The sequence below is a fragment of the Mustela nigripes genome, chromosome 2, assembly GCF_022355385.1.
Source record: "Mustela nigripes isolate SB6536 chromosome 2, MUSNIG.SB6536, whole genome shotgun sequence".
Taxonomy (NCBI): Eukaryota; Metazoa; Chordata; class Mammalia; order Carnivora; family Mustelidae; genus Mustela; species Mustela nigripes.
In genome coordinates, this window is record NC_081558.1 from 19,199,636 (window position 1) to 19,219,190 (window position 19,555).

General features: G+C 42.3%; 1 protein-coding gene across 6 annotated transcripts in view; it reads right to left on the minus strand.

Annotated features, from left to right (window-relative positions):
• IP6K1 (inositol hexakisphosphate kinase 1) overlaps positions 1-19,555 on the minus strand; it is a 64,749-nt gene that overhangs the window by 19,257 nt on the left and 25,937 nt on the right. For 3 of the 6 annotated variants that reach the window (XM_059389754.1, XM_059389753.1, XM_059389752.1), the window contains 2 exons: positions 7,871-7,963; positions 3,184-3,533 (listed from right to left, as the gene is read on the minus strand). The exons of 1 other annotated variant lie outside the window; for it this stretch is intronic. In XM_059389754.1, the coding sequence (XP_059245737.1) occupies positions 3,184-3,406 (223 nt within the window). In that variant the 5' untranslated portion in view covers positions 3,407-3,533; positions 7,871-7,963. The remainder of the gene's footprint in view (positions 1-3,183; positions 3,534-7,870; positions 7,964-19,555) is intronic. 2 more of the 6 variants (XM_059389751.1, XM_059389755.1) reach the window with 1 other exon arrangement.

A 19,555-nucleotide genomic window follows, 5' to 3' on the forward strand; every position in this document is an offset into this window, starting at 1 on the left:
AATGAAAAATCTTAAAAAAAAAAAAATGCGGCCTGAAGAAAGAAAATAAAGTAGGTACTAATGATCTGCTATGGCTTTTAAAGACTTCTGTTCCCCAGTCTGAGAGAAAGTTGCAGTGAAAAACTGAACCAATGCTAGGGACAATCCTTCCCTGGGAGGCAACCTGAGATTCAAACTTATTCCAGTTCTGGTAGCTGTGATTTAGAAAACACTTCTCTGGAGCCAGGGCTCAACTTCTTTTTAAGACATTCTTTTTTTTCCCTTAGCATCAGAAGGACTCAATGAGTTAAAAGGGCTTATAGTTCTCTATCTGCTTTTGGCATATTTATAGCAGAAGATTTGGCCATGAATGTGTTGAGTATGGAAGAGTAGGCGGCTGAAGCTGCATTTATAAAGCATTTGTAACTGTTGTTTTTAGCCACTTAGAGACAGCAGTGTGTTTGATTCTGGCTTCTCTCTCCTTTTGCAGGCTTAGAATATTTATTCCGTATTCTTCTGGTTCTGTTTTGAAAACAACAGCAAATAGACCATCGAATTCAAAATTACACAATGGACTTGAATATACATTTCTCCAGAGAGGTACACAAATGGCCAACAGCACATCAATATCATTAGTCATTAAGAAAATGCAAATTAAGGGCACCTGGGTGGCTCAGTGGTTAAAGCCTCTGCCTTCAGCTCGGGTCATGATCCCAGGGTCCCGGGATTGAGCCCCACGTCAGGCTCTCCACTTGGTGGAGAGCCTGCTTCCTCTCTCTACCTGCCTCTCTCCCTACTTGTGATCTCTGTCTGCCAGATAAATAAAATCTTAAAAAAAAAAAAAAAAAAAAAAGCACATGAAAACCACAGATACCATTCATACCCACTAGGATGGCTATAATAATTTTTTTTTTTAAGATTTTATTTATTTATTTGACAGAGAGAGATCACAAGTAGGCAGAGAGGCAGGCAGAGAGAGAGAGGAGGAAGCAGGCTCCCTGCTGAGCAGAGAGCCCGACGTGGGACTCGATCCCAGGACCCTGAGATCATGACCTGAGCCGAAGGCAGCGGCTTAACCCACTGAGCCACCCAGGCGCCCTTTAAATCTTTTTTTTTTTTGTTTTTTTTTTAAAGATTTATTTGACAGAGATCACAAGTAGGCAGAGAGGCAGGCAGAGAGAAGGGAGGGGAAGCAGGCTCCCTGCTGAGCAGAGAGCCTGATGTGGGGCTCGATCCCAGGACCCTGGGATCATGACCTGAGCCGAAGGAAGAGGCTTTAACCCACTGAACCACCCTATAATAATTTTTTTTAAAAAGCAAAGTACATGTCAGCTAGATATGGAGATATGGGAACATTGCCAGTAAGAATGTCAAATGGTGTAGCCACTAGAGAAAACAGGTTGGTGGTTCCTCAAAAAGTTAAACAGGATTACTATATGATCCAGCAATTCCATTCCTAGCTATGCACTCAAAAGAACTGAAGATAGGCTCTTAAAACAGAAACAAAAGTCTCTCAAAATAAATAAAATCTTAAAAAAAAACCTGAAAACAGGGACTCAGACAGATGCTTATAAGCCAATATTCACAGAAGCATTATTCACAATAGCCCAAAATGGTAACAACCCAAGTGTCCACCACAGACGAATGGATAAACAAATGTGATATATATTCAAAATGGAATAGTATTCAGCCATAAAAAGAAATGAAGTTCTGGGCGCCTGGGTGGCTCAGTGGGTTGGGCCGCTGCCTTCGGCTCGGGTCGTGATCTCGGGGTCCTGGGATAGAGTCCCACATCGGGCTCTCTGCTCAGCAGGGGGCCTGCTTCCCTTCCTCTCTATCTGCCTGCCTCTGTCTACTTGTGTTCTCTGTCAAATAAATAAATAAAATCTTTAAAAAAAAAAAAAAAGAAAGAAAGAAATGAAGTTCTGATATAGGCTATGACATGGGTCAGTCTTGGAAACATTATGCTAAATGAAATAAGCCAGTCTCAAAAGTACAAGAATGATATGATCCCACTCCTATGAAAGGTCTACAGTAGGCCTATTTGTAGAAACAAAGTATGTCAGAGGTTACCTGGGGTTCAGGTGAGGGAGAAAGGGGGAGTTATTATTTAATGGGTACAGACTTTTTCTTTGAGGTGATGAGAAAGTTCTGGAAATAGATAATGATAATCGTATACAACACTGTGAATGTACTTAATGCCACTAAATTACCATTTTAAAATGGCAAACTTTATATTATGTATACTCTGGCACAATAAAAGATTTACGAAAACAACAAATACTGATATGGATTGGTTTTTCAAAACTGAGGATCCCTTAAGCCAAGGATGGTGTAAACATGACTAAATTTATAACAGCTTTGGCAAATTAAAAAGCAGAACCTCTGCCCAAATTTAACTTACAAGTGGTGGGCAATCATGAAAATGTATAAACAGTGACAAAAATCAGAGTTTAAAAGGAAGTGACTTAGGGTGCCTGGGTGGCTCAGTTGGTTAAGCATCTGACTCTTGGTTTCAGCTCAGGTCATGATCTCAGAGTCCCGAGACTGAGCCTCAGCATGGAGTCTGCTTGTCCCTCTTCCTCTGCTCCTCCCCTGCCCCCAACACTCTCTCTCTCATAAATAAAAATAAAAGCTTTTAAAATTTAAAAATAAAGTGACTTAATTCTGGTGTATATTCATGGGGTTCTATTCTATAAAGCCAATTTACATTTTCAAATATTACTTTTCCTTTAAAAGTTAGGACTTCCATGCACCCCTAGTCCTTCTGTAAATTCCTTACCATCAATTCATTCCCTCAGCACATACAGACGTCTGCTCCACCCAGCCTCCTTACCAGCTACCTCACCACTTTAGCCTGGAGAACATCCAATTCTTTCTCCTCTGGGATCAGAGAAGTACTTCCCCTCTCCTAGACCATCCCAGCAAACAGGGGAACCCACCTTGCTAACAGCATGCTCTTCACAAATAGGACTTAATGCTGTGAATTCTTTTGAGGTTTAGCTATCAGTGAATTCAGATTTTCAAGATCTAAAGACCTCGCTGGTGCTTTTGGCCTCAAATTTTTGCTTAACAAACTCATTTCGCTGCTTTGCGAAAACAGACCTACAATCACCTCACGTGGCCAACAAAACAAAGAAAACTGAGCTGAGGGCCTGCAAAAGTCCTAGGCTGCTGCTCTCCCCGAACTGGCCAGTGACTGACCTTTGTACTCAGGGGTGAACTCCTTCATTTCGGGAGGGAGGGACTCGTAGAAGCGCTGCTCCCGGGAGATGAGGGGCTTGCACACAGTGTGGTCGTCGTAGCGCATCATGCTGCTGTGGCCGCCCACCTGGTGGATGAAGGGCTCCAGGAGGACTCCCCGGTCTCCGGCCCGACTTGCGTTCTTGCCATACTGCCCCACTTCCATGGTTTGACAAACACACATTGCGTTGGGGGCCAGTTGCACACTGAGGGCAGAGGATGCAGCACATGGGCCACAAAAGGAGAGCTAGGCAGAAGGTCCTGGTAAGCTGAAAGCAATGGTCAGAGTCTGTTCAGCTTATTCTTATTTCCTAAAAGAAAGGAGACAGGAAAAGAGGGAATCAAAACACCTCACAAGCTACAACCTCACTGGAGTTCACAGAATATCTGTTTCATGAGTAAGAATGGGATTCTGAGGGTGGCTAGCTGGCTCCGACGGTTGAACAGGTGACTCTTGATCTCGGAGTCATGAGTTTAAGCCCCATGCTACGTGCAGCAATTACTTTAAAAACAAATTTTAAAAGTATTTATTAAAAAGAATGGGATTCTGTTTTTTGCCCCTGCTGTGTGTTCCCCTAGCACATACAATGCTGCCTGGTGCATGAGAGCCAGGTGGCAAGTTTTTCTGAATGACACAACTTCAATCTCCTCCATCCATTTTTTTAATGCACAGAAGCCCACACGTTCTTCCTTTCCTACCTATCATATAACTTTCCACATACCCTAAAGGATTTGATTTTAGAGCTACAATATGTTAACGGTCATCAGAAAGGCCAACTATCCCTGTTTACTTCATATTCAAAGATAAGCATTCAGGGGAAAAAATAAAAGGCAGCATGAACTCATCTTGTTCAGACTTCTCACTATATCCAGTAATGGTAAGGGTCTCTCACTGCCTCAAAGAAGGGTTTTTGAGAAATCTGGTCACACTAGATTTTCAACTTTTCTGCAGAAAGGCAAAGAGCAAGCAGGGAAAGCCATTCCTTACTGAGCTGTAGCATCACAGAAAGGGTTTGCTTTCCTCAAGGAAATTCAGTCTTCTAATTTCTTCTACTTAAAATTTATGGTCATCACTCCAGTGCCACAGAGCTTCCCTTTCCATATACTCTACACCAACCAGTAGGACAAGGAAAGCTCCTTTGTACTTAAATACCCACCTTATAATGTCAGTTTGCTCTCAAGAAAGTTAAAGTAATGGTCAACTTCCCTAATACCAAATATATTTTGAAATTAGGAATGTAGCAGACAAGACTACAATCTGAAAGATCAAGACTAAAAAATAAAAATATTTGTAAAAGCAGAAATATGGCTTTACCTTTAAGAAATAAAATATTATTTTCCTTCCTAACCTCATTAATTTATGGGCAAAGCAGACTATTAAAGAACCCTATTGCAAAACAGCAAAATTTTCTTACTTCAAAGCTACCCCAGAAGCTCTGTTCTATTTCACGGCTATCAACAAACTAAGTGATTTTCCATTCCCCTAACCAATCACCACCACTTCAATGCACACAATGCATATTTTTGCTTACCTGTTCATTTTCTAGTCTTCCTTCAGGAGAAGGCAACTCCCTGTCCCCAGAATTTTCCCAGACTCTGTTCTCCCAAACACGAGTTGGGTGCGCACACCCCTATGGGTCCTAACGTACCTTGTGCCAACCATCTCAGCAATACATTGTTGTACTGTCCTCTATTTACTTGTCATTACCACCACAAACAATTCCCTTGTGTTTCCATCTAGGGTCCAAGGCAGTTCCTGACATACAGGAAATGTTCAAAAATAAGTTTGTTGTGGGCGCCTGGGTGGCTCAGTGGGTTAAGCCGCTGCCTTCGGCTCAGGTCATGATCTCAGAGTCCTGGGATCGAGTCCCGCATCGGGCTCTCTGCTCAGCAGGGTGCCTGCTTCCTCCTCTCTCTCTGCCTGCCTCTCTGCCTACTTGTGATCTCTCTCTGTCAAATAAATAAATAAAAAATCTAAAAAAATAAAAAAATAAAAAATAAGTTTGTTGGAATGAATGAAATAATTCCAGGAAGAGGGCTGTAAGGAGTAAATGCGTAACGATATGAAAACAGGAGTCACCTAATGGCAGTGTTAAGTGGAGAAGCACCTCCACACCGGAGGTTCCCACCATGGCAGGGGACTCTACCTAGCACTGCCAACTGGCTTTTACCCTGGCCCCGCTGCACGCCCACCAGGATTGCCTCTGATAGGGGATGGGGGTACCCAGACAGTACTAAACTTTCTAGCACAGGTCAGTGGGTGTCAAAAAGGAGAGAGATCAATAGTACCAAGTGCCCTAGAAGAGTTGGACTCTGAGAGACGCATGGCAACCTCGGCAGCCTCCAAAGGACTGAAAGGTTCAAGTCCAATCTCCAGTCTAGACTTGATCTAGACTTGTTATTTTGTTCCTACACGATATATACATAAAGTCATGGGACTGGTTCTGTGTTTAAAATATTTTCTTAGAAGTAAACATGTAAGGGGCACCTGGGTGGTGCAGTCAGTTGAGCACCCAACACTTGGTTTCCGCTCAGGTCGTGATCTCAGGGTCATGAGACTGAGCCCCGCAACAGGCTCCACACTCAGTGCAGTCTGCCTGAGACTCTCTTTCCCTCTCCCTCTGCCCTTCCTGCTTGTGCGTGCTTCTCTCTCTCTCAAGTAAATCTTAAAAAAAAAAAAAAAAAAAAGACATTAATGTGTAAAATATATTTCTGTAAGCTTTGTTTTGGCATTTCTTTTTAAATAAACCTGGAATCTAAAAAAGGTAGGCAAGTCACTTAACCTCAAATTCCCCACCTATGGGGCACCTGGGTGGCTCAGTCAGTTGAGTGTCCGACTCTTGATTTCGGCTAAAGTCACGATACCAGGTCAGGGTCGTAAGCTGAAGCTTGAGTGGGGCTCTGCACTCAGTGTGAAGTCTGCTTTTCCCTCTCCCTCCACTTCTGCCCCCACACTGCATATACATACGTATACATGCTCTCTCTCAAATAATTAAAATCTCAAATTTCCACACCTATAATTTGAAGACATGCCCACCACTAACCCTGTGGGAGATGCTGATGCAGGCAAAGGGCTTGGCTTGGGCTTGCCCGGCCTACTCCCCAGCTCTGAAGTTCTGGAAATAGCAATAGCTCTGACTCTTTTATAAACAACCAGAAGTTGCTCCTGAAGTCTGTGTCCACCAAGGTCCACTCTAAAAACCAGGGATTGAGAAGGCTGTAGATGATGACATCTTTCTCCACTATTTCCTTGCTAACAGGGTACCAATCAGGTAGTCCAACCTCAAAAGGGAATGTGAAACTTCATTCTAGCTCAGGGAGAACCTCCAAGAAAACTTCCACCTCTATGAGAGGGCTGCTTTAGAAAAGGGCATGTGACCATCTTCTAAGCATGAGACAAGAGGGGAAGCTGGCCGGGGTCCCCTGGGAAAAGTCACCTTGCCCTTAAAGAACACAAGAGAGGCATCCGTATTCTGTCTGGATGTGTATCTGAGACTACGGTAGCCACCTAGAGACCCTAAAAGATACTAGCCTAAAGACAAGGCCAGGGGTGCCTGGGTGGCTCCGTGGGTGAAAGCCTCTGCCTTCAGCTCAGGTCGTGATCCCAGGGTCCTGGGATTGAGCCCCACATCGGGCTCTCTGCTCAGCAGGGAGCCTGCTTCCTCCTCTCTCTCTGCCTGCCTCTCTGCCTACTTGTGATCTCTGTCAAATAAATAAATAAAATCTTAAAAAAAAAAAGACAAGGCCAACATGCTGAGCATGCAGAACAGGAGGACAGAAATCAGGATCCCTGATGTTGTCACTGAAGTACTGGATATCTTGTTATGTAACAAAAATAAATTTCCCCTTATGCTTTCAGCCAGCCTCATTAGGGTTTTCTGTCACTTGTAGTCAAAACCATCCTAGATGAAGGGACAGAAAAGTATCAAAATCCCCAGATCTCCAGTTAATAGACTTTGCGCATAAAGAGGTAAGTGTTTTCTAACGATAACAAGGAAAACTTCCAACAACTGAAGAACAAGCCCTTCCCTGATGATGAAGGACACACTCTTCTCCCCAAGCTCCAAAAGGAAAAATGCAGCTTTATGATCTTCAAAGTGTCCCCGAAGGCAGACTGTTTGAATTATACCTGGTCCACTAGGGCTGGTACCAAAACACTAGAAAAGAATCTGACAAACAGAAAATTCATTCTTGGGGCACCTGGGTAGCTCAGTGGGTTAAAGCCTCTGCCTTCAGCTCAGGTCATGATCCTAGGGTCCTGGGATCGAGCCCCGCATTGGGCTCTCTGCTCAACAGGGAGACTGCTTCTTCCTCTTTCTCTCTGCCTGCCCCTCCGCCTACTTGTGATCTCTGTTTGTCAAATAAATAAAATAAAATCTTAAAAAAAAAAAGAAAGAAAGAAAATTCATTCTTTCATATGTCATCAAGAACCTGCCCAAATATTCAAATAATTAGCTTAGAACTGATTCTACTGTGATTCAACAACAGGCAGACCATAAACAAAGTTTACATTCTGGCCACTTCAGGACCCCACTGATCATTATTTTTCACAAACACATCTAAATACAATGGAGTTGATAAATCCTATTTTCCAGAGTATAACTAATCCTCAAAGATTTTCCCAACTGTCCTCTGCAAGTACACTGACCTGATTTCAAGTAGTTTATGCCATTCAAAACGTCAACAGCTTCTAATCTTCTCCAGACTTAGTATGAAGAAAAACTTCCAAATTCTTTAAAAGCTACAAAGTATCCAAAAAAGTCAGATAATTAAAATCATGATGTTTCACTGCAGTGGGTTAAACGAACAACAACAACCAAAAAAACCCACCAGTACATGTTTCAGCTTTTTTGCTCTGTAAACAACTCCAAAGGCTTCTCTGGGGGAAGCTTTATAAATGGTATGCTTTCCCTTCTGTGGCAATAAATTGAGGTTCTCTATTTGGTTTACAATATAGTGGTGCTTCCTATGCACCTGCTATCTGAAATTCATATTGTTCAAATATATATATATATGTATATATATATATATACAAAAAAGGTAGGAGCTATGACAATGGGAACAGGAAAAATTTAAAAACGTTTTCATTCCAGTGTAGTTAACATACAGTGTTTATTAGTTTCAGGTGTACAATACAGTGATTTAAGAATTCAAGGGGCGCCTGGGTGGCTCAGTCATTGTCTGCCTTCAGCTCAGGTCATGATCCCAGAGTCCTCAGGTTGAGCCCTGCACTGGGCTCTCTGCTCTATGGGAAGTCTGCTTCTCCCTCTCCCACTCCCCCTCCTTGTGTTCCCTCTCCTGCTGTGTCTCTGTCAAATACATAAATATCTTTAAAAAATAATAATAATAATTCTGTACATTACCCAGTGTTCATTGTAATAAATGTAATCTTAACCCTCATCACCTATTTCACCCAACCCCCTACCCACCTCCCCTCTGTAACCATCTGTTTGTTCCCTACAGTTAAGAATCTGGTTTTTGGTTTGTCTCTTTTGTTGTTCATTTGTTAATTTAATTTCTTAAATTGCACATATGAATGAAATCAGACAGTATTTGTCTTCCTCTGACGAGCTTATTTTACTTAACATTATACTCTAGATCCATCTGTGTTGTTGCAAATAGCAAGGTTTCCTTCTAGTTAGTGGCTGAGTAACACTCCACGGTATATACATACTATATCCTCCTTATTCATTCACCTATCGGTAACATTCAGGCCGCTTCCAGCATCTGGCTATTGTAAACAATGCTGAAATAAACACAGGGGTGCATATATCCTTTCGAATTACTGTTTTCATATTCTTTGGGTAAATACCCAATAGGGAATTGAATGATTTCTAGATTGGGACTAATAAATACATATTTTTATAATATTTCTGTTTTTAAAAAGACCAACCAGACAACACCCACTGCAAATGTCACAAGAGCTCATTTAAGGAGGAGAAAAAGTGGGACGCCTGGGTGGCTCAGTGGGTTAAGCCACTGTCTTCGGCTCAGGTCATGATCCCAGGGTCCTGGGATTGAGCCCCAAATCAGGCTCTCTGCTCAGCAGGGAGCCTGCTTCCTCCTCTCTCTCTGCCTGCCTCTCTGCCTGCTTGTCATCTCTCTCTGTCAAATAAATAAATAAAATCTTTAAAAAAAAAAAAAAAGGAGGAGAAAAAGTTTAGATATAATAATCTGCGCATTATAAATACCTCACAAATCTATGCACTGAGCTACATTAGGATTTGCAGTCTTTTCTTTCCGTAAAAATCACTTTGCTTTGTAATTAGCACAGCTCAGAGAGAGAAATTCTCCCTTAGTACCAAAAATATTCCTTAATCCCCTGAGCACAACTGCAATTTCTCATTCTGCCATTTCTACATAACATTTGTCCACTCACGGGGCACCTGGCTTGCTCAGTCAGTAGAGAAGCAACTCTTTTTTTTTTTTTAAAGATTTTATTTATTTATTTGACAGACAGAGACCACAAGTAGGCAGAGAGGCAGGCAGAGAGAGAGGAGGAAGCAGGCTCCCTGCTGAGCAGAGCGCCTGATGTGGGGCTTGATCCCAAGACGCTGGGATCATGACCAGAGCCAAAGGCAGAGGCTTAACCCACTGAGCCACCCAGGCGCCCCTAGCGAAGCAACTCTTGGTCTTGGGGTTGTGAGTTCGAGCCCCATACAGGGTGTGGAGGCTACTTCAAAAATAAATTAAAAAAAAAAAAAGACCAAAACAAAAAAGACTTGTCCACTCTTCTCATGCAGACACACTTGTTTCAGATAAGAGCTAAAGCAGCAGAATCTTCCCTTCCTGTGGAACTTCTAAAGCATGTAAATACTTCAAGGATAAACAGGAACAAAAGAAAGCGGACAGTCTAAAACCATGCCAAGAGACTAGAAAGAAAAAGGAAATGGCTGGAGCCATTTCTTAGAACCACTGCTAAACTGAACAAGGAAGAATAAACAGAAACAACAACAACAACAACAACCAGGAACCAAGTTTTTCAAAGTTCCCCAAGTTTCTGCAGAAGAGGTAATTAACAAAGGCAATATTTTCAAACCATTAGGCAAGAATGAGTATCCCAAAGGGGTCTCATTTGAGCACCTGGACAGCAGTCCGATCACCTGCAGCTTTGCTGCACACACCCTCACCCCACTCACAACACAGAGAGCCTTCTCTTCCCCAGTGGTGCATTAGTCACCTGGGAGGCATCTGAAGGAAAGCGATGCCCAGATTTATCCTCTACCCCACTCCAGAATTAGCTGCAGTTAGAAGCCTCTAGAATATTCCATTATAATCTCAGTCCCTCTATAGGCCATGACTTAACTGCATCGCCCAGTCAAGTATTATGCTGACGTTCCTACCCCTGGCTGTCACTGTCAAAGCCTTCTATATTTTTTTCACAATGCCACTACCTTCAGCATCTCCAACCGCATCAGCCCTCCAAGCTGTTCAGTGTCAATACCACCAAGAGGTCACCACAATATTTTGATCATGCAATGCAACATGGTCACCAGGACTAACATTCTGGGGATGCCAACAGCCAACCTGAGGATCTTCTTGCACAATAAGACCAAGTAATCAGGGCACCTGGGTGGCTCAATCGTTAAGGGCCTGCCTTTGGCTCAGGTCACGACCCCAGGGTCCTGGGATCGAGCCCTCCACTGGCCTCCCTACTCAGCACGAAGCCTGCTTCTCCCTCTCCCACTGTCCCTGCTTGTGTTCCCTCTCTCGCTGTGTCTCTGTCAAATAAATAAAATCTTAAAAAAAAAAAAAAGACCAAGTAACCAGGTACGATGAAACCAGCAAGTTAGTAAGTACCTTCTCCTGGTCATGACTAAGGACCTGGGCAATCATAATTATTGTCAGAACATACCAAAGGAACGTTGATGGAAAATAAAGTTTCTAACACACACACTCACACCCCCCCCAAAGAAAGCCCTCACCACCTCCAAATATCATCACACTGGGGATTAGGTTTCAACATACGGATCTGGGCAGGCTGGGGGAGAGGGGCATGAACCTTCAGTCTATAACAGAAATCATGATCAGTGTTTAAAGCTCTGCCTCCAGAGGATCTGCTCTCTTTTTCTGGTGAGACGTCGCCATTTCTGTGAGACTTGTATGATTATTTGGTAAGGAAATCTTGTTTTTATGAAAAGGAGCTTGCACTTTTTTCCTATGGAACAGTTGGTAGCACTATGTGTACTAGATTTTAAATGTTTAAAAATAAGAAAATTCCCACTGCAGAAGCCTGATACATTTCAGTATTTAGTAATAAAGCTCCTTTCTTCCTTTTTTAAAGGTTTTTATTTTTAAGTAATCTCTATACCTAATGTGGGGCTGAAACTCACAACCCTGAGAGCAAGAGTCACACGCTCTACCAATTGGGCCAGCCAGGGGCCCCAGTAAAGTTCCTTTCTAATGAACACAATCTCAAATGGAACCAAATCAAGATAATCTAACATTTATGCATTAAAGACCACTGTGTGTTGATTGTCAGGTCTTTTTTTATTAGGTTGTTTGCATTAGGGTCTGAATCAGGCAAAGGGGGAGAGGGGGAAAGTATAGCACCAAGGTAGGCTTTGGTTTGCCAAAACAAAAACTTGGGACAAGATTAAGTTCTGAGTTTTAGCTAAATCATTGTGATTGAAATTATATAATCCAGTAGATAACACCTATGCCCTAAATACTGGGTTCTCTTTTGTCTTATAAAAAAAAACTGGACCCTAACCAAAGGACTACTGGCTTGATTTGCAGGGTTGTCAGCGATAGCTACATGTTTTTCCAACACTGTCACCAGCCTTAGGAACAGAGCAGGGGGTAACACTTGGAGGAAAGGAGCAGAAGATAATCTTCACAAACGTGGATGCTGGACTAAGGGGGGCTCAAGTAACTGCAATTCGCTCCATATATTTTGATGACTGATGTTCAGAGAAATAATGTAGTTTGAATCAGTTACTCTGGATCACTGAAGTTTCTATTAAAATGGTTAAACTTCTGTCACTTTATGAATGGACTGCTCTCCTAGAAGTCAAGGGGTTCCACTGCTCTGCCTAGGAGACTATACACCACCAGCTATAGGAGTCTCTGTTTGTCCTTCGTTTGCTGTAAGACACTTTGGTTCCACATTTACTGCATAAAATGAGAAGGATATTCTTAAAAAGAACTTGCTGAGAATGAGCTTTTTCACCAGCAGACAGCAACAAATGAAAATAAATGTACACTACAAAGATATTAATTACAATAATTAGGTTGACTTTCTGATTATAGACAATAACTCCTTGAACATATAAATTTTCTGATACTGCTGAAATGTGTATATTACAATAACTGTTTTCCTTTTTTATTTCTTTTAAAGATTTTATTTGAGAGTGAGAGAGAGAGAAAACGAGCATGCATGAGTTGGGGGAGGGGCAGAGAGAGGAGGAGACTGCCCGCTGAGCAGGGAGCCCGATGCGGAGCTCGATCCCAGGAGCCTGGGACCATGACCTGAGCTGAAGGCAGATGTTTTATCAACTGAGCCATCCAGGCACCCCTCCATTGTAATTTTTTTACAGAATTAAGTATCCCCCGTTTATTAATTTACAAACTATAATAAAATCTGACAGTTATTTCACCTCACTAAGGGCTTTGCTTTAAAAAAGGAAAACAACTGGGGATGCCTGGGTGGCTCAAGGTGGCTCAAGTCGTTAAGCGGCTGTCTTCAGTTCAGGTCATGATCCCAGGGTCCTAGCATCCAGCCCCACATCAGGCTCCCTGCTTGTGCTTGTGAGCGCACTTTCTCTCTCTCCCTAATAAATAAAATCTTTTAAAAACAATTTAAACGGATAACTGTGGTACATTCATATTATGGACTCCCACACAGAAATGAAAAAGTACCAACTACTGCCACACACAATACAAATGAATCTCACAGGCAGGCTATAGCAAGAAAAAATCTAGACACTAAAGAGACTATGTGGTGTGATTCTACTCCCATAAAATTCAAAATGATTATGGAGACCACAACAGTGGTTACTCGGGGAAAATCATAATTAAGAAGGGGTGCAACGGTGGAGGTGACATAGGCAAATACTATAAATATCCAATGAGCTGTGTCCTTGGACTGTGACCTTTACTGTAAGTTAGAGCTTATTTATAAGGGAAAAAAAATCAAAGGTATTCTCTTATACCAACAAAAAATTAGAAAATAAAAACTGTTTAAATACATCCCATTCACAACAGCAACCCAAACCATAAATTACCTATAAACCTTTAAAAATTTTATCAAATAATAAAGCTTTACTGAAGGACCTAAAATTAAGAGGCACAATATAAACAGCTTTTCTGTTTGTTTTAATTCAACAATACCGCAAGCCTAGAAAGTGGCAATGAATAAAGGCCCTGGCAAAGAAAGAGAAATTGCAATCAGATATGATGGTGGACAAGGTCAGGACTATTTTAAGAAGCAGTAAGGCACGGTCTCCACAGCAAGAGCAATACCTGCTCCCCAAGTTCAAGAGTCGGGCAGGCAGACACATTTGAAATGCAGATCAGCAGACATGCACTCTAAGAAGCTTGGTTAGAATTTCAAATTCTATGGACAACAAGTTTTTATAGCCTCAGATTAAGCACTTGGGTTTGATATTAATCTTTTTGTAAAGAGAAGCATACCTACTGCCATCACACTGCACAGGCATATTTGCAAATTTCCTCAAAACTGGTTTATTAATCCAGTATTTCTATTACCTCTTCCGAAACTGGGGGCACCTGGCTGACGCAGTCAGTAGAGCATGCAACACCCAGTCTCAGGGTCATCAGTTCAAGACCCACATTGAGCGTGGAGTTTACTTAAAAAAAATTAAAATTAAAAAAAAAAAAATTGGGGCGCCTGGGCACTCTGCCTTCGGCTCAGGTCATGATCTCAGGGTCCTGGGATAGAGCCCCGCATCTGGCTCTCTGCTCAGCAGAGAGTCTGCTTCCCTCTCTCTCTGCCTGCCTCTCTGCCTGCTTGTGATTTCTCTGTCAAATAAATAAATAAAATCTTAAAAAAAAAATTAAAACAGATCCACTTAAGCACTAAAAGCATAATGACAAAGTATCGTGCCCTTCAAAAAATCATATGAAATTTAGGTTTTTAAAAAATTAAACTTGTTAAAAAAAAAAAAAATTAAACTTGTTAAGTCAGGAATGCTAAGTAAAATGTTGGCAATACCGTATCTCTGGTTTACTCTTTACTCTGATATGATCCACGGGACAAAAGAGCAAAATCATTCTTAATTGAAAAGAACACAGTGGATAAGTCACTCCAACAGAGAACACCACCACACAAAGCTTGGGTTACTGAGCACTGGACTTTGTGAACACTTATTTCTAATGAATTTTTTTTTTTAATTTATTTATTCGACAAAGAGAGATCACAAGTAGGCAGAGAGGCAGGCGGGGGGAGGAGGGGGGAGGCAGGCTCCGCACCAAGCAGAGAGCCCAATGTGGGGCTCGATCCCAGGACCCTGGGACCATGACCTGAGCTGAAGGCAGAGGCTTTAACCCACTGAGCCACCCAGGTGCCCCTAACGAATTTAAGAAATAATAAATTGATACGGACTGTGACATGAAAAGATAACAAAATACCTTCAAATTCATGGAGGAAAAAACTGAAGCAGAAAACTAACACAAAAGCACTTTTGTTCTCTAAAGCACAGAACCAAGGGAACCTGCAGATTTCCTAAATTCAAGTCCATTCTTGCTTTTATATATGCCCATAGGTGCTGATACAGATTAGGTATTTGTGACAGAAAGACAACAATCACCCTTCCCTCAATCCTGGGGACTCTTTCAGGCACTTGCTCACAAAACTCGCCTTTGAGGAGGAAGGAAATATAAGGACTGTTCTCCAGGTACAGGGATCTAACCAGGGACAGGCATGTCAATCCAGAAACCAGAAATCCATGCAGAAGCCTAGAGCAATCTGGGACATTTGAAATAAGAAAGAAATAAAAAAGGTTTAAAGGTATCTATTTTGTTTTGTCCTCAGAGAAGAGATGAAGGATTGTTTAGACTTTTGGGTCCTGCCCCAGGAGCAAGGGACACAGTGGCATAGTCCTGAGGACACCAGGCAGACAGCAAACAGGGAGCAAGGAGAAAAGGAAACTTGGCAGGAGGCCTGAAATGTGCCAGCCCATCAAGAAACAGGCAGAACAGAATTAATTTAGAACAAAAAGAGAAGAGAGAATCCAGTGATCCCCTTTCCTGTTTTTTACCAGATTTCTAAAGACTAGAAACCCAATACTTACTCAGATATATAGATACGTATTTTCAGTAAAGATCCTTTTAAAAGTGTTGGGATGGCTGGATGGCTCAGTTGGTCAAGCATCTGCCTCTGGCACTGGTCATGATCCCTGCTCAGCAGGGAACCTTCATCTCCCTCTCCTGCTACCCCTTGTTTGTACTCTGTCAAATAAATAAATAAAATCCTAGCGGCTGGGCGGGGGGGATCCTTTTGTAAGTGTCTCAACTATGCTTTCAAAGAGTGGAGGGGGGTGGGTGGTTGAGGACAGAATTTTAAGAACATAGGTCCAAAGTGGTACAGGGGAAATCAAAATGAGAAAACACCAAAAGAAAGAAGAAAGGTGCCTCATCCTTCTCACCTGAAACACGGCCTACTCACAGTTTGTGTGGGATTCTTCTTTAACAAGAAGCTGCAGGAAACCCTCTGCTGGGACTAAATTCTTCAGCTGACCCATATCTAAGCCAGGTAAGTTTCTGCCTCACACATTCACAAGTGAATCTAAACACGTTCAAGCCTAGAAAGTACACATGTAAAAGGATAAGATAAAGTGTTCTAGGGGTGGCTCAGTGGATTAAAGCCTCTGCCTTCGGCTCCAGTCATGATCCCAGGGTCCTGGGATCGAGCCCCACTTCGGGCTCTCTGCTCTGTGGGGAGCCTGCTTCCTCCTCTCTCTCTGCCTGCCTGCCTCTCTGCCTACTTGTGATCTCGCTCTCTGTCAAATAAATAAATAAATAATCTTTAAAAAAAAAAGTGTTCTGAAAAACAAAACCAAAAACCAGAGAACACTTAAAATGAGACTAAACTGCTAAAATATGGAATGAGGGGGCGCCTGGGTGACTCAGTGGATTGAGCCTCTGCCTTTGGCTCAGGTCATGATCTCGGGGTCCTGGGATCGAGCACTGCATCGGGCTCTCTGCTTGGCGGGGAGCCTGCTTCCCCCTCTCTCTCTGCCTGCCTCTCTGACTACTTGTGATCTCTCTGTCAAATAAATAAATGGAATCTTAAAAAAAAAAAAAAAATGGAATGAGGAACCTCCTGGACTTATCTCATGCTACTGAGCTCACTGAAGACCCAAAGCTGAAGAGAAGCTTCTGCACAACAGAAAAAAAAATGCAGAGGGACAGTACCAGGCCTGTTCTCACAATCTTGATTTTTTTTTTTTTAAGATTTTATTTATTTGAGGGGCACCTGGGTGGTTCAGTCTTTAAGCATCTGCCTTTGGCTCAGGTCATGATCCCAGGGTCCTGGGATCAAGCCCCACCACACTGGGCTCCCTGCTCTGTGGGAGGCCTGCTTCTCCTTCTCCAACTCCCCCTGCTTGTGTTCTCTCTCTCACTATGTCTCTGTCAAATAAATAAAATCTTAAAAAAGAAAAAAAAGATTTGATTTATTTGACAGAGAGAGAGAGATCACAGGCAGAGAGGCAGGCAGAGAGAGAGGGGGAAGCAGGCTCCCTGCTGACCAGAGCCCGATGCGGGGCTTGATCCCAGGACCTTGAGATCATGACCTGGGCTGAAGGCAGAGGCTTAACCCACTGAGCCACCCAGGCGCCCCTACAACCTCGATTTTAGATGTGACCAGTAACTCTCTTCTCTCCACCTCCATCCTACTGTAGCTCCGCTGGTGAAGCTGAGCACAGCGGGGGCAAGATGACAGGACTGAGGCAGAGGTGAAGTGAGGTGACTGGAAAATGGATATAGACACCTCTACTTGGGGCTTTCCCTCACAATATCTTTTGAATAAAGTCTGCTCTGTTGCAGAACAGAAACAAAAGAACAATACTTCTTATCACTCACCAGCATTTCAAATAGCTATAACTGGGTTTATAACTGGAGGTCATTCCAGCTACAAATCTGCTACCCTGCACTAGGGATATTCACATGTGTCCTGCGATAAAAGAGGTAAAATGTGGAAATAAAACCTCTTACACCTAGGAGAGGGGAACCCAAAGCTCTGGTCACAGCACTGAGCTTTTTAGATTATTTGGGGGCCTCATTTAGAACCCACCCGCATTAAAAATGATTACCAGCTTCAAACAAGAAACATCTCCAGAGTAAGGAATTATGCAACCATGAAATAGCTCCTGTCTTTCTTGTAGTATCTTACTGATACCACAAATGTGTTAGAACTCCAAAGGGGTTTTAAATCACAGAATTCTGAATGATTTTAAAAGATGCACCAAGAGACAGCATATACCTAAACATCAAGTTATGGCTACAATCCAGAGGCGTGTTTTCTAGTAGTGAAATCACACACTTAAACATTTTGATGCTATACTACTCTACAGATTATCTGAAAATACGATCAAAGAACAGATTACTCAGACATGGACATTGGACTATTTTCAGCTGTAGCTGGGGGAAATGATGAAGGGTCCACCACAGAATAAAGCTCAACTGAGTTTTGCTCTTTTGGGATAATCTGCTGCTATGTACATCCCACATATGGGCTGTGACCAACTCAGGATGTCTCCCCCAAGGACTAGGTTCTTGGTATCCTATGGTATCCTATGTTCCTGCCTCCTGCAAGACCTCTCCCCCTCAAGGCCAAATAGCATAATTCCTCATACAATCACACATTCAGAAAACAATATGAGGAGATTTAAGGGCATAAAACTGACAGATCCTCCCTCCATTTAAAACTACATCCTACTGGGGGTGATACAATGACATATCTGAACATCTATTGGGTTATGACTTTATTAGCAGGTACCTACAAGCAGATGAGCAATGTGAAAAGTGAGTGTGGGGAAAGCCTATAAAAAGAGGTAAATGACCTGTTTAATGCCTCACAAAATGCAAGAGTTTGAAAGCTTCACGCGGATTACCATTCCATCTGTCTTCTACCCTCCAGTGAAACACCAGAATGACTACATTTAGAGGCACCTGGGTGGTTCAGTCAGCTGGGCATCCAACTCTTGATTTCAGCTCAGGTCATGATCTCAGGATTGTGAGATCCGAGCCCCATGTGGTGCTCCGTACCAGACATGGAGCCTGCTTAACATTATCTCCCTCTCACCCCACCCAAAATAAAAAGATTCTCCCACTGCCTAATGTGTGCACATGCTCTAAAAAACAGCTTTAAACATCAGAAAATACTTCGAACAACCCCACAGACAGCACACAGTTCCAAATAGAGAGGGATCAACTTTCGTCTACATAAACCCATCAACAATGTCCCAACTTAGGTAAGTGCAGAGATGTCTCCAAAGAAACATCATTCCGTAAGAGTGGGTCCCAAATCTCTCTGTGATTAAAAACTCACAAATTAGGGGCACCTGGGTGGTTCAGTGGATTAAAGCCTCTACCTTTGGCTTGGGTCATGATCTCAGGGTCCTGGGATCAAGCCCTACATTGGGCTCTCTACTTAGCAGGGAGCCTGCTTCCTCCTCTCTCTCTGCCTGCTTCTCTGCCTATTTGTGATCTCTGTCTGTCAAATAAATAAATAAAATCTTAAAAAAAAACCCACAAACTAAAAGTAGAAGGAAATTTCCTCACCAATAAAGGACACTTATGAAAAACTTGAAAAACCTAGGGCTGACATCATAATCAATGTGAAATTTTGAACATTTCCCTCATATAATCAAAATAAGACAAAGATGTCCATTCTCACTATTTCTATTCAACACTTGTAAGCCAGTGCAATAAGAAAAAAGAAATAAAAAGCATAAAGAACAGAAAGGAAGAAATAAGACTTTCTCAATCCATAGATAACCTGATTGTTTACAAAGAAAATACTTAGGAATCTACAAAACTTCTAAAACTAATATGTGAATTTAGCAAAGACAGGATACAAAAAGCCAGTATACATAATTCAATTATATTTTTATATGCTAGCCCCAAAAATTAGAAAACAAAAATTAGGGGCACCTGGATGACTCAATCAGTTACGCGTCCAATTCTTGATTCCAGCTCAGGTCATGATTTCAAGATTGTGAGATCAAGCCCCATGTCAGGCTCTGTGCTAGGTTTGGAGCCTGCTTGGAATTCTCTCTCTCCCTGTCCTTCTGCCCCCTCCCCCACCCCCAGGCCGAAAGAAGGAGAACAAAAATTTAAAAATTCACTGGGTAACTTCATGAAAATG